Raw genomic sequence first — 14,846 nt, 5'->3', positions numbered from 1 at the left:
TGGCAGAAGCTCATGTAATGAAAACGATCCACAAGGAGAAGATAGAATCTACAACAATGAAGCAACATCAGAAAACAGATTACGAGGAGACGGCAAAGAAGAAAATTGTTTCTAATGATGGCTGCTTTTCAATGATATTCAAAAAGATCCATCCCAACGGCAATGCTTCCTAGCTCCTATTCTTAGTAGTTGGTAACATGTCTAGCAGAGTATGTGAAATTCAGACCAGTTTATAATGTTTCAATCCTGTGGAGTAGCGTGTTTGAAGACCAGTTCTTTATATTCAGACCACTTGTTCAAGAATCTGTGTACAAGCGTTGCTAAATTTGAATTATTTGATCTGAACGCGATTAATGAAAATGACATTTTGATACATTTTTTGTTGTGTAATTTCATACCAGTACCTGTTATTGTTAACCCGGTTCAGACTTTCATTCTTTCTCAATATATTCAGCCACTGTTTGAGTCTGCAAAGTAAACACTCCAAATCAAAGCAGATATCTTATATCATCCAACATTAATCTGTATGAAGGAATGTCAGAAATATTTCTGACATGCGCTAGCGGCCTACAAGTAATCTAATTTATTTACATGAAGAAACATGAATTAAGAAATAATAATAACAAAATCTTGGAACAAAGTAAAATGGAAATAAAGGTAGTAAGAGGAGAGTTTGATAATCAGTTAAATCTAATATTTAACATAGCTCACATTGAAATTTATTCAAGAATGTATAAAAAGGCAATTTAAGATATTCGAAAGTTATGCGGCTATATCCAAACGGATAGTCATACAAGTATGATTTTGAAAAATCATATGTATGCGTTAAATTTCCAAGAGATAAAGGAAAGAAGACTGTTTAATTAAGAAAAATCAACAATGGCTTGGTCTCCACGCCAGAAATAATTTGGAAATGAGCAAGAAAGAATGAAACAAGACGCCACTGAATGTTGGGGACCGTTAGGCAATAAGCTTGTGGACCTTAACCAAGAAAAGTTGTAGGGGTGTGCAGAAAACCGTACAAACCGCAAAAACCGTCCGCACCGCATCAATTCACACCGTAAAATGCGGTTTTTAATTTTCATGGTGCGGTTGTGGTTTGAATTTTTAATAAACTGCGCGGTGCGGTGTGGGTTGTGGTTTTAAATTATTGAAATGCGGTTCCAACCGCACCGCACTGCAATATTTAATATACATACATATATATATATATAGATATTACTTATATTTCATTATTCCATTTATTAAGTCCGATTTCATTTAACATACTAGGAGTACTTGCTTAGTGATCATCTTATTTCTCTGCAAGACCAATTGTTGCGTGGTGATCATTTTATTTGTGTTTCTTCAAAAATAATGAGACACATGCTACAAAACCACCTATTTAATAGTGAACTCATTTAATTGCCGAGCCAAGCTTCTACGTTAAACTTACAGCGTGGAATTTCTAATTTGTATTATTGAATAATATTGGCGACTTTGTTATATTATTCAGAAATTTAACTAATCTAAGTTTTGTATTTATTTAAAATTTTCGAACTTGTAATGTATAAACCGCAGTGAACCGCACCACACCGCACCGCATTTTTTTGGTGTGATTTATGCGGTTTTTGAGAGTACGCGGTGCGGTTGCGGTTTGAAAATTTGATCAAACCGCATGTGCAGTTTAGTTTGCGGTTTGAGGAGAAAACCGTACCGCCCGCACCGCGCTCACCCCTAAAAAGTGACCAAATATCACGGATTAATTGCGTCATTTTTTCTTGTTGCCCAAGTCCATTTTAAAACCCAGTATAAACAGAGTATATCTCTCATTATCATCCATTCAGATATCTTCCTTTACGTTTCAACCTCCTCCCTATATATAAATTTTAATGTCGACAATGAACTCTGGTTTAGCTGAAGTCTATGTGATGAAGAAGCTTCACAAGGAGAAAATGAGGAAGCTGGAATCTGCAACTAAGAAGGATGGAATCCACACGAAAGAAGATGATGCAGTTGATTATAAGGAAAATAATGTTGATACTGGATGCTTTCCGGTGCTGTTTAAGAAGATACATCCTAATAGCAATTCCTGACAGCTCTTTTTTCTCTCCTTCACGTCCTCTCCTCGGTTGCTTTGTGGTCTATGGCAGAGTCCATAAAATTCAGATTGTAACATTGTGACTTATTATTCAGTGATGTTGGTATTCAATATATACCAGTTGTTCAAGAATTCTTTAATTATATTTATGACAATTTTGTTTTCAATTGCTACTCCCTGGTATGGTAACCCAAATGGATTTCTCAACTTCTTTCTTGAGGTAGATGATAATAATCAAATTGATGCAAGTAATCATCGGTTTTAGTTCTTAACTATATATCAAGTATACGACTATTCGTAAACAAAATGTATATTTGAACGAAATACAAACGGATTCATAATTCACTGAGCGAGCATACCTTACAACCAAACAGAATATCAGAATCATATTGTTTGCAACAAGAAATGCTAAGATAGCTGCTTATTCTGCATCTGTTTATAACATCAGTCACGCATAAACACCATCTCAGAATATAGATGATAAAAAACACCATTCTACATAGATATCGATTTTATCTCTAATACCTGCAGATTACAGAATATCTGATCATACAGTAAATTACTGGAGATAAATCTACAAGATTCGCGATTGATGAAATAAAAAGTGTTGACACCTTTTTTCCAATAATACAACAAATAGATACTACAGAGTACAGAGTAAAATTTTGCAAGAAAAATGAGCCTGCTCTCTACGCGTACAAAATTCAAATCAAGTGGGAAGGAAAGAAAACGAAAATGAATACTGAGTAGGCACCAAGATATTGAGTTTTTTATTATTACCATTTTTCGAAAAGAATATATTTAAGTACGAGCCTCACAAAACATATGCAGTATACTCTTACAGTACTATGTATGGAAATTTAGAAAAAAAATTAGTTTGAGCGACTGCAATAAAAAATTATTTTGTAACACACGAAATATTTCATTTCGAATTAAGACATACAAAACTTTCAAGTTCTGAAACGAATCAATGGAAAAACTGGTTAAGAGGTCATTATCAATACAATTTATCTCATATTAGATGGTTTGGATTAATACCACAAAAATGGCGAACTACGATAAATGAAGGTGGTATTACCCAAAATAAAGATTTAACAAAATGGAATTCGTATGAAAAAGACCGATTACTTTTTCACAAAAAACAAAAGTATTTTAAAATATATCCATTACCAAACCAAAAAGATAATTTTCCAAAATACTATATATATAATCTTTTATCATATAAATCTATTAATTCTGAAATTAATAAGCCTTCATATATTATTTATGGATCACCATCAGAATTAAAAAACAACCAAAAATTTACTTTTAATTACAACAATTATAAACAAAATTTATTTGAAAGCCTGGAGGAAATTCCTATCAATCATTATCTAGAAAAGGGCGATATTATGTATATGCAAAAAACTCCAGATAGAAAATATTTTGATTGGACAATTCTCAATTTTTTTATAAGACAAAAAATAGATATTGAGGCCTGGACCAAAATGGATTATAACAGTAATATAAATACTAAGCTTGGAAGTAAGAATTACCAAAAAATTGATAAAATGGATAAAAATGATATTTTTTATTTGATAATTCATCAATATTTAGAAATAAATCCAATCAATGACAAGAAACTTTTTTTTGATTGGATGGAAATGAATGAAGAAATCCTAAACCCAATATCGACAAATCTGAAACTTCCGTTCTTCCCAGAATTTGTGCCACTTTATAATATATACAAAATAAAACCATGGATTATACCAAGCAAATTTCTTCTTTTAAATAAAAAAAAAAAACATCAATGAAAAGAAAAAATTCCATTTTTTTAGACCATCGAATGAAAAAAGATATTCTGAATTAATGAATAAAAATCAAGAAGAAAAAGAACCCGCGGGCCGAAGAGGCCTTGGATTATATTCACAAAACCAAGATAAAATGAAAAAACAATATAAGATCCGGAATAAGATGAGACCAGAAATGATTTTCTTACGGAAACACTATTTGCTTTTTCAATGGATAATAGACGACGGTTTAATTCCGAATTTAACTGAAAGGATGATCAATAATATCAAGATATATTGTTACTTGCTTGGACTGAGAAATCCAAGAGATACTACAATATCGTCTATTCAAAGGAAAGAAATAAATCTGGATATAATGGTGATTCGAAAAAAATTGACTCCTATAGAATTGAATAAAAAGGGGATATTTTTTATCGATCCCATTCGTTTGTCTGTAAAAAACGATGGATACTTTATTATATATCAAACCGTAGGTATATCGTTGGTTCATAAAAGTAAGTACCAAACTCCTCAAAGATATCGAGAACAAAGATATATCAATAAAAATAAATTGGATGAATCTAGCATTCGAAAGAGAGACAAAAAACATCATGATTTTATCGTTCCTGAAAAGATTTTATCATCTAGACGTCGTAGAGAATTGAGAATTCGAATTTATTTCAACTCAAAGAATATAAATAGTGTGGATAAAAATCGAGTATTTTGTAACAAAAAGAACATAAAAAACAGGAATCCCCTTTTGGATCAAAAAAAGCATTTTGATATTGATAGAGATAAAAACGAATTAATTAAATTAAAGTTATTTCTTTGGCCTAATTATAGATTAGAAGACTTAGCTTGTATGAATAGATATTGGTTTAATACCAATAATGGAAGCCGTTTTAGTTTGTTAAGAATATATCCACAATTAAAAATAGGTTGATGGTACATTTTTCCTATATATTCTGTACCATATAGAAAAGCAAACAGATGCCCAGATGCCCTGTCTTACGTCCCAGTCTAATATTAGATCATTTTTATTTAATACTAAGTCAATGACGTATCAATTTGTTTGGATAAAATCTATAAAATAAACGAATCTATAGAATATTCCGAATTTTAGGTCTAAATTCTAAATTATTTGATGTTGTAAGTGTAAAAACGTACCATCTACTTTTTTATCCCTGTCCAACTAAAATTAAAATTTTTGTGTATACTAATTACTACATTAAAATGACTAATATTATTATTACTGATCGATAAAATAAAATATTTTATATGTAAATTAAAGGGTAAAAGGAGCTTTTTTATGATAAAAAATACATTCAGTGCAATTATTTTGAAAGAGGAAAACGAAGACAACAAGGGGTCTGTTGAATTTCAAGTAGTGCGTTTCACCAATAGGATACGGAGACTTACTTCACATTTGGAATTGCACAAAAAAGACTATTTATCTCAGAGAGGTCTGCGTAAAATTCTAGGAAAACGTCAACGGCTGCTCGCCTATTTGTCAAAAAAAATAGAGTACGTTATAAAGAATTAATCAGCCAGTTGGAGATTCGAGAAACAAAAAATCATTAATTTGAAGAGTCGTTTTGAATTTTCGATTAAATTTTGATGAACCTCTTTTCGCTTTGAGCAATTCATGGAAGAATGAATAGGGAAAAAACCTATGACTACACCAGCTACACGAAATGACCTTATGATAGTCAATATGGGCCCTCAACACCCATCAATGCACGGTGTTCTTCGACTCATTGTTACTCTAGACGGTGAAGATGTTATTGACTGTGAACCGATATTGGGGTATTTACATAGAGGAATGGAAAAAATTGTGGAAAACCGAACCATTATACAATATTTACCTTATGTAACACGTTGGGATTATTTAGCTACTATGTTCACTGAAGCAATAACTGTAAATGCACCAGAGCAGTTAGGCAATATTCAAGTGCCTAAAAGGGCCAGCTATATCAGAGTCATTATGTTAGAGTTAAGTCGTATAGCGTCGCATTTGTTATGGCTTGGCCCTTTTATGGCAGATATTGGCGCACAGACCCCCTTCTTCTATATTTTTCGAGAAAGAGAATTGATATATGACCTATTCGAAGCTGCTACCGGTATGCGAATGATGCATAATTATTTTCGTATTGGAGGAGTCGCTGCTGATTTACCTCATGGCTGGGTAGATAAATGTTTGGATTTTTGTGATTATTTTTTAACAAGAGTTACTGAATATCAAAGGCTTATTACACGTAATCCTATTTTTTTAGAGCGAGTTGAAGGAGTAGGCATTATTGGCGGAGAGGAGGCAATAAATTGGGGTTTATCGGGACCAATGCTACGAGCTTCCGGCATACAATGGGATCTTCGAAAGGTTGATCATTATGAGTCTTACGATGAATTTGATTGGGGAGTTCAATGGCAAAAAGAAGGGGATTCATTAGCTCGTTATTTAGTACGAATCAGTGAAATGACAGAATCGATAAAAATTATTCAACAGGCTTTAGAAGGAATTCCGGGGGGGCCCTATGAGAATTTAGAAATCCGGCGCTTTGATAAAGTATGGGATCCCGAATGGAATGATTTTGACTATCGATTTATCAGTAAAAAACCTTCTCCTACTTTTGAATTGTCAAAACAAGAACTTTATGTGAGAGTCGAAGCCCCAAAAGGAGAATTAGGAATTTTTCTGATAGGAGATAAGGGTGTTTTTCCTTGGAGATGGAAAATCCGACCACCGGGTTTTATCAATTTGCAAATCCTTCCTCAATTAGTTAAAAGAATGAAATTGGCTGATATTATGACAATACTAGGTAGCATAGATATCATTATGGGAGAAGTTGATCGTTAAAATGATAATAGATACAACAGAAGTACAAGCTATCAATTCTTTTTTTAGATTGGAATCCTTAAAAGAGGTATATGAGATCATATGGATGCTTGTCCCTATTTTTATTCCTGTATTAGGAATCACAATAGGTGTACTAGTAATTGTTTGGTTAGAAAGAGAAATATCTGCAGATACAAATTTTTATTGAATACAATTCTAACTAGCCCTAATGGTCAAAAAACAAAACAAAAATTTGTAATATATTCAAAGGTCAAGAAACCTAACTGATTGTGGTCCTGCAGTTATTACTGTTTGATTCTCAATATTTCAACCATTAGCCAGGTGAACTGCATGACTTGTTCTTGCTTTTGAAGCCTATAAATACAAGGCAAATTTTCAATCAAATGGCAACAAACATAAATTTCTAACTGTAATCTCATAAGAGCAAGTCCAATGCAATGTTATATTTGGTGCTATTGCTATATTATAGCAAGTCTAAGTGGGGATTGGTGAAGAATAAACATAAAGTGTTAATTTGATGCACAATGCTTAGTTTTCTCCAATACCTTATTTCTGACTTTCACTTGGAGCTTAAATTGTTGGAGTAACAGAATAGTGCAATGTTGAATGTGAGGATTGGAGAAGATTAAACAGAAAAACGTATGATTTAGTTTCATTTCATCTGTTTAATTTTCTCCAATATCTCATCTTCGGCCTTTACTCTTTATCATAGAGTTGTCTCTGTCCAATGCTTGGTCGGAAGTGAGAATTGGATGAAACTAAACACGAAGGCAGTTGAGCTCCGTTTCCTGCATTCTGTTTAGTTTTCTCCAATATCTCATCTCCGATCTACCTTATCACAGAATAGAAAACAAAAGCTGGTATTTGTTCTTCCTCTATGTTTCATCTGATCATAAAATATACATGTGTGAATGTCAGATGTGAGGATTGGATGAAACTAAACATTAGGGCATTTATTTTTCCGTGCAATATGTTTAGTTTTCTCCAATTTCTCATCTCTGGCCATCACTCTTTTAGAACAATGAAAATAAGAAAGTAGTATAAGTTCTCCTTAATTTTGCATCTGATCCTCCAAGACAAAGTAAACATGCATTGAAAGATAGAACAGCTGAGTTATATACCATAATTACTTGCATTGCACAGCATGTGCATGAAATATTGCATCGAGCAGCAGACTTGTGCAAATACCTGTGCATTTAGCAGCAAATGCATGTGCTATTATTGGCTTAGAAAATGATTTCAATATACATACAATAAAAACAGATAATAGAAAAACAGTGCATAAATTAGAAGGTCACAGTATTAGGGTTTACAAATTAATAAGCAACAGGATAAGTTCTTTTTTCCTGCCATTAAGTGCTAAACTGAATCATACAAAGCAGCATTTAGTAAGTTATAAGAAGGCGACGAAGAAGAAAAGTAATTCTGTTTGTGGCTGCTTTTCAATGGTGTTCATGAAGATATAGCCCAACGGCAATGCTTCCTAGCTAATCATTTTAATCCTGTGTTGTATGGTGTTCAAAACCAGTTCTTTATATTCAGCTCACTTGTTCAAGAATCTGTATGAATTGGTGTTATATTTTCTAATGTTCATTAAATCTCTTCATTTTCTTAGCTTTAAGTTGTATATATATAATGTGAATAATGCAAAAGAAACATGATGAGAGTGGACATGAAGTCAGTACATTTAGGTTTTGACCCTCCTGCACTTTGCTCGATGAGCTAGATACACTGATGTGAACTTCAGTTGGCATGGAGGAATTACTTCAAAATCAGTATCAGTTAGAGCACCAGATAACTCGAGCAAGCCCAATATTACATTAGAGTTTGGTTTAACATTAATAATAGTCTTAGCTCCAAATTCAATTTGTTTGCAGTAGGTTTGTTAGAATGACAATGTTTACAAAATGCTACGAATTAATACAAGTTCGCAAACATCATTAGAGAAAATGTATCACAAACAATAATAATCCTTGCAAGTGATCACTACTTTAAATATACAACTTCATCATATCCCCATTCAATTGCACAAGAAAGACCAGTAGCAACAACATATCTATTTCACGAAGTAAGGAAGGTCAAGAACATAGAGAAGGAAATAAGCCCAAGTGACACCAGAGATTCCTCCGAAAAAGAATCCTCCAGTGAACTTGGCCCATCCATCAGCAGTTTGAAGTTGATCAGGCTGCTTCTTCCTCCCAGTCAAAGTCAGTGCTGGTGCAATTGATGGCTCTCCTTCTTTGAATGAGGCAATACCATACATTGTCAAACATATGCTGAGAATTGTCACTAGCCCACCTGCTGCTAGAGATCCAGCTGCACCTGCAATTTCTGTGTTCCTCAATGGCCCTGCCTTTACAAATGGGCCAACCAGAAGGAGACCGTGGGCAAGACCAACTTCAATCCCTCGGAGAAGTGGGTTCACAGCTGTCCTGTAGGCTGGAAGGTTCGAAAGGTACCATGCGATCAATGGGCTCGATGTCACTGGGGTTTCCAAGCTACCAATGAATGGATCACCATTGATAGGCTGGATGACTTGATATGTAGGCTGCATATTATAAGACCAATCGCTTAGTTACATCATTCCTAAATCATGCCACATAGCATTTTCTAGGTAATAAGATCTCAGTCTCAGTATATAACAACGCAGCTTTCTAAATTATAACATATCCTTCTGTATACAAGATTCCCTCAGAACTGTTCTTGGATATAAGCAATATAAACCCGAACCTAAATCAGTTGACAGTAAATTAAACATAGATATTGTAACAAATTAATTACATAATGCATGTGTTCAAATTCAAACCATTTCTAAAACATCTCATACATAACTTGGGGATTAGCTAATATGTAGTACGATTTGTGTGCAAACAAGATTTTACTAAGGAGTTTACCATACAAATTACAAAGTTATGAATATGGAAGTGTTATAAGATTAAAATCTGAAAATTTTAACCTTGTCAGCCTGAACAGCTTTGATGGTGAAACTAGAGTTTCTCCTGGAGGGCAAGACTCTAAGTGGAGCACCAGAGATACCTTTGGGACTAACAAGACCTCCTCCAGTTAATGATGAAGTGAAACTGCTCTTGAGTTGGCTAGCCATGGTTGAGGCAGCAGCAGCCATTGCTTATAGTTGTAATAATATGATAGAAAGTCCTAAATCCTTTGTTTAGAGTACAAAGTTGAACATAATAAGAAAGAAAATGTACAAGTTATAACAGAGTGAGGGAGCAGACAGATGAAATGGATCTGCTGACTGGGTAAAGAGAATCTGTTTTTTCCAAAGTTGTGGTTCTCATGGCAGATGTTTGATGCACATGGACACTTCTTATTGGACTATATTTTGCTTCAGAGCCTTATCCCTTATCTGCATTACCATTCACGATGAGTGGATAGCATACTCGCAGAGCAGTTATTGGGGATGGAATGTACCCGAGTGAATGTTGTGTATTTGCAGATTTTACTTCAAACTGTACACCGTAAAAATAGTAAAACAACATTATAATTGCCAACAAATTTCTATTCTATAATCGTACCCGCCCGCTTGCTTCTTTGAGTTGCAATCGTTAACAATCCACAATTTAAAGTTATGGATGAATTAATTTTTCACGGTGCAAAATCTATTTCAACCGTATAAAATCTTTTTCTCAAAATATAATAAACAATCGTATGTACAATTGTGTCCTCAAGTGACCCAAAATTCCCCACACATAGTGTATTCATCTTGGGATTGCCAATTGCTGTTTAAAAAAACTAATTATTACCCTCACTATTTTCTCAGATGCTTTCTCAGTTAACAAAATATTAGAACTTGTAGACTGTAGTTAATAAAATATATTCACTCCAAGTGTACAAAGATATAGAGATCTTACAAAACACTACTTGGTCTTCCAAATTATAACTATCTTCCTTTATCAAAGAGTATCATTAGTCAAAATTATACAAATTAAAAATTTAACACTATATAGTGCTACCGCCAATAATTTCAAAATTTTCAAATTTTCAAAGTACTGGTTCTCAAAAGAAATACTCGAGTATGTATTTACAATATCTAAACTTAGCCATAAGAATACTTAAAGTAAGAGTTCAACGTTCGGCCTATTTCTAAATTAAAGACAGATTATCAGCACTTCAACTTCGCAGCATCTCTAAGGGAATTTTAAGGCCAATCACCTGCCCAGCCACAGAAAACCACGAGACTAGATATTGATCTACCAGCACTCTGTTAATCATCGGAGTCTCATTGGCGTAGAGCAACTTCATCCACTCACAGGTTCCACAAGGATGTAACGTATACCAGGGTCTGTTCAAGTATGGGTGCTCCTGCATTTAATATTAGCCAAATTAACGTCCAGGAAACAATATTCCAAACGTCTAAAAACTAGATACCCTCTAATTTGCTTCATAGTAAAACAAAGAATATAAACATACATGGATTGTATAGAGTACTAGTGTCCGGTAATTGAGCTACAAATAAATATGAATATGGAAAGTAATTTGGAAGTACTGTTCATTTAATCAAAATCTGAACTGCAGATAATTGACTGTCAATCTTGCAAGTAAATGGTTGTGTTTTGCTGAAAGAAACAAGGTGAGAACGGATTTTGCAACTTATTGCTTGGTCATCAGATCCAAGTCTCTATGTAGCCTCTACAGCCTTTTGCTAGAAAACAAATGTAGGCCAGATAAAGGAACTACAGATACTGAGAGCGAGAATCTGTTCCTTTGCAAATTTTTGGATCTTTGTTATCCAAGACGGGGGCTTTAAGATAACTATATAAGCAAGTAACGTGAGGTGAGCAACACTCCTCGGGTTCTATTGATATCTAATCTGATATGGGTACAATAAGAAAAGAGTAAAGCCTCCAGCTTTTTTGTTATCAAAAACTCTCTACATGAGTATACGTAATGTGCCTGAAACTCTCTTTAGCAAAATCAACTTGCTAGATCTAAGTTACCAGAAAAAAAAAATTGATGTTGATGAAGAGTAAAGGATGGCCATAAGCCTCAATACACCCGACTTCACAGCAAAGAATTAAGTAGGACTAACCAATTATTTTAGCAGGGTATATATGTGCGTTAGAGTATGTTCCAGAGAACATCTAGATAAAGTGATAAGTACAACAAAAGAATGTACCTCTTGAGTTATGAATGTCCATTTTGATTCTGAAAGCAACTTGGAAGAGTTAGCAGGGAGGTCTTTCTCAATGTCATCTAACATAAGAGGTTGTCCATCTGTATACATGGCAATGTAATGCTTATAATCAACTTGGTTCAAAGCACAACTAATATATATTATATATATATATATATTATAATTATTTTTACGTATAACAATTTAGGATATGTAGAGCTATATATTTTTCTTTGCGCTACTAGAATCGAAAAAAATAAAAATTGCACTTAATCTTTGACAACAGGGCTCAAATTAAACGAAACATGAGTCATGTGACCTTCAGCTGTGGGAATAAGTAATGAGAAAAAGATAGGTACAAACGATTTCAGCATTTAATATTGTATAAATATTATGTTGACCACGCACTTTATGAATTAAGTAAAAGTTGCACGAAGAGATCAACATACCAATGCAGTATCCACGGAAATATAGTACTGGAACCCTATATGAATTGCTGTACACTATATGGAAATCAAAATAATGTGCTTCACCATCACTGCTTTGGACCTTGCAGAAATAGAAAATATATATATTAACTTGACAAAATGAGAGTCGATTCAAGGTTGAGAAAACAAATACAAGGATCTGAATCATGCAATATACTATAACATTTTAGTGCGCCAATAAAAACAAAGTTGAAAGTTTCTTGAAGACTAGATACAAGATCATACCAAAGTAGCATTATCGATTGGGTCATCCTCATTGTGAAAACAGGTCTCCTCTTTGCTCTTGTCAGTACTAGCTTCGTCACAACAATTGTCCTGTATAAAGATAGTAAATCGGTTGCAATAAGTAGTAAAACAAATAAACAGAAATTACTTGCTCTTCTGAATATTAAAGGCCGAACCTTAGTGCCTTTGAGAATTAGGACATTTTGAAGACACAAATATCCCTCTACCTGAAAGTGAACATGAGTTATTCGTTAATATCAGAAAGAAGAAAAAAAATCTTACGCATACTGAATTAGTCAAAGAATCGGATACAAAACACAAAATTGGCCAAAATACTAACATTATCAGCTGCAACCCCAAGCCTCTTGGGACTAACCCAAGACCAATGAGAGAATGAAGAGTTGCATTTCTCCCACTTGTCAGCAAAGGCTAAAGCAGCTATACGAAATTCATTCGCGGAGATGCTCCCGCCCCAAGATGAGATGCTAAGCATTCCACTTTCTAAGACCATCACTAAAAACCTGAATAATTATACAGTGTACAAAACAATAAGCAAACATCAAAAGCACCAGACAGACAAATAGAAATTGCAAACATGACGGCAGGCCTGCGATAAAAATTGAGGCTAAATTATCAGGGAAGAGACCTGACACAATGCAGAACCCGAGTCGACCCGGAAACGCTATAACATGACTAGATTAACTCAAAATGACTTGTTTCATTATAATTTAGTTTCTTTAAGCATATACATTCATATTCATCAAATTTTACGAGCCTTACTCAGCTAATCTTGACCTTGATCATAGTGTAATTATGAAAAAATTAAACATTGCAGCGACAAACATAGCCTAACATGATCTCAGCAAAAAGGGGTTCATCTAAAATCCAATTTTTTTAAAGAAAAAACATAAAAAATTAAATTAACAATAAGGAAAACATAAAGAGGTAAAAAGTAAACTATAAAAACGTAAATACAAACAAAGTTAATAGATAGATAGATACAGACCTACGATTCAACAAAAGTTAAAGTAATGAATTGAAAAAGGATTTGCACTAAGCAAGAGCTTGTTCCCGACCAATTTCCGAACGACGACGTATCGTGTGAGGTTCTGCTTATTCTTCTAATATATAAAATTTAACTTATTTTTATAAAAATTTAACTTATTTTTATTCTTCTAATATATAGAAATTGCAAACATGACGGCAGGCCTGCGATAAAAATTGAGGCTAAATTATCAGGGAAGAGACCTGACACAATGCAGAACCCGAGTCGACCCGGAAACGCTATAACATGACTAGATTAACTCAAAATGACTTGTTTCATTATAATTTAGTTTCTTTAAGCATATACATTCATATTCATCAAATTTTACGAGCCTTACTCAGCTAATCTTGACCTTGATCATAGTGTAATTATGAAAAAATTAAACATTGCAGCGACAAACATAGCCTAACATGATCTCAGCAAAAAGGGGTTCATCTAAAATCCAATTTTTTTAAAGAAAAAACATAAAAAATTAAATTAACAATAAGGAAAACATAAAGAGGTAAAAAGTAAACTATAAAAACGTAAATACAAACAAAGTTAATAGATAGATAGATACAGACCTACGATTCAACAAAAGTTAAAGTAATGAATTGAAAAAGGATTTGCACTAAGCAAGAGCTTGTTCCCGACCAATTTCCGAACGACGACGTATCGTGTGAGGTTCTGCTTATTCTTCTAATATATAAAATTTAACTTATTTTTATATAAAATTTTAACTTATTTTTATATAAAATTACTTTTTATAAGTTAAAATTAATTTTGACTTATCTCCAATAATGAGTTGTCAAAATAGTTGGAAACCTTAACAAATTATCATGTATATTAATATTTTATTTTTACTCAATTTTATATAAGTTGCCTTTAAGACTCTAAAATACCCAAGTGTTAATTAGTATTGATACTCAACTTCAATTTCCATATATGAAATATCCTCTTGAAAAAATTGGAATACCCAATCGAGTCGAGCAGTTAAAATTGGTTGGTCATTTATTTTGGTTAATTTAAATCGGTTATTTTGATCATTTTTTTATGTTTCTTTAGGCTTTACAGTTTTATTTAAAAAAAAGTAAAAAATGTGTTTTTTCTCGTTCATCAAATTTGTTATATAAAATATGTCTGTACCTTAACAAGACTAAGACAAAATTGTATTGTTATCTTAATTTATACTAGTTGGTAACCCGTGCTTGCTCGGAATTAAAAATAATAGTATCATATTATTATTTGCATAAAACTGAAATTTATAATCCG

General features: G+C 33.2%; 2 protein-coding genes across 4 annotated transcripts; both read right to left on the bottom strand.

Annotated features, from left to right (window-relative positions):
• Positions 1 to 8,620: 8,620 nt before the first annotated feature.
• Positions 8,621 to 9,925, bottom strand: LOC141707543 (photosystem I reaction center subunit XI, chloroplastic-like). The gene is made up of 2 exons (XM_074510752.1): positions 9,660 to 9,925; positions 8,621 to 9,251 (listed from the first exon to the last, which is right to left on the bottom strand). Exons 1-2 carry the CDS (start codon positions 9,825 to 9,827, stop codon positions 8,760 to 8,762), a joined length of 660 nt encoding a protein of 219 aa, XP_074366853.1. The 5' UTR covers positions 9,828 to 9,925; the 3' UTR covers positions 8,621 to 8,759.
• A 651-nt stretch (positions 9,926 to 10,576) lies between these two features.
• LOC141707542 (ubiquitin-like-conjugating enzyme ATG10) lies at positions 10,577 to 14,244 on the bottom strand. Of its 3 annotated transcripts, none has more exons than XM_074510750.1 (7): positions 13,197 to 13,539; positions 12,891 to 13,071; positions 12,727 to 12,777; positions 12,551 to 12,640; positions 12,287 to 12,386; positions 11,841 to 11,938; positions 10,577 to 11,026 (listed from the first exon to the last, which is right to left on the bottom strand). In XM_074510750.1, exons 2-7 carry the CDS (start codon positions 13,059 to 13,061, stop codon positions 10,835 to 10,837), a joined length of 702 nt encoding a protein of 233 aa, XP_074366851.1. In that variant the 5' UTR covers positions 13,062 to 13,071; positions 13,197 to 13,539; the 3' UTR covers positions 10,577 to 10,834. The 3 variants fall into 3 exon arrangements, with proteins under 3 accessions (XP_074366851.1, XP_074366852.1, XP_074366850.1); XM_074510751.1 differs by having other exon boundaries at positions 13,331 to 13,539; XM_074510749.1 differs by lacking the exon at positions 13,197 to 13,539 and adding an exon at positions 13,557 to 14,244 and having other exon boundaries at positions 10,578 to 11,026.
• Positions 14,245 to 14,846: the final 602 nt, after the last annotated feature.

The sequence above is a fragment of the Apium graveolens genome, chromosome 2 (assembly GCF_009905375.1).
Source record: "Apium graveolens cultivar Ventura chromosome 2, ASM990537v1, whole genome shotgun sequence".
NCBI lineage: Eukaryota > Viridiplantae > Streptophyta > Magnoliopsida > Apiales > Apiaceae > Apium > Apium graveolens.
Note: the sequence above shows the minus strand (reverse complement) of the source record. Positions and strands in the feature narration are given on the sequence as shown.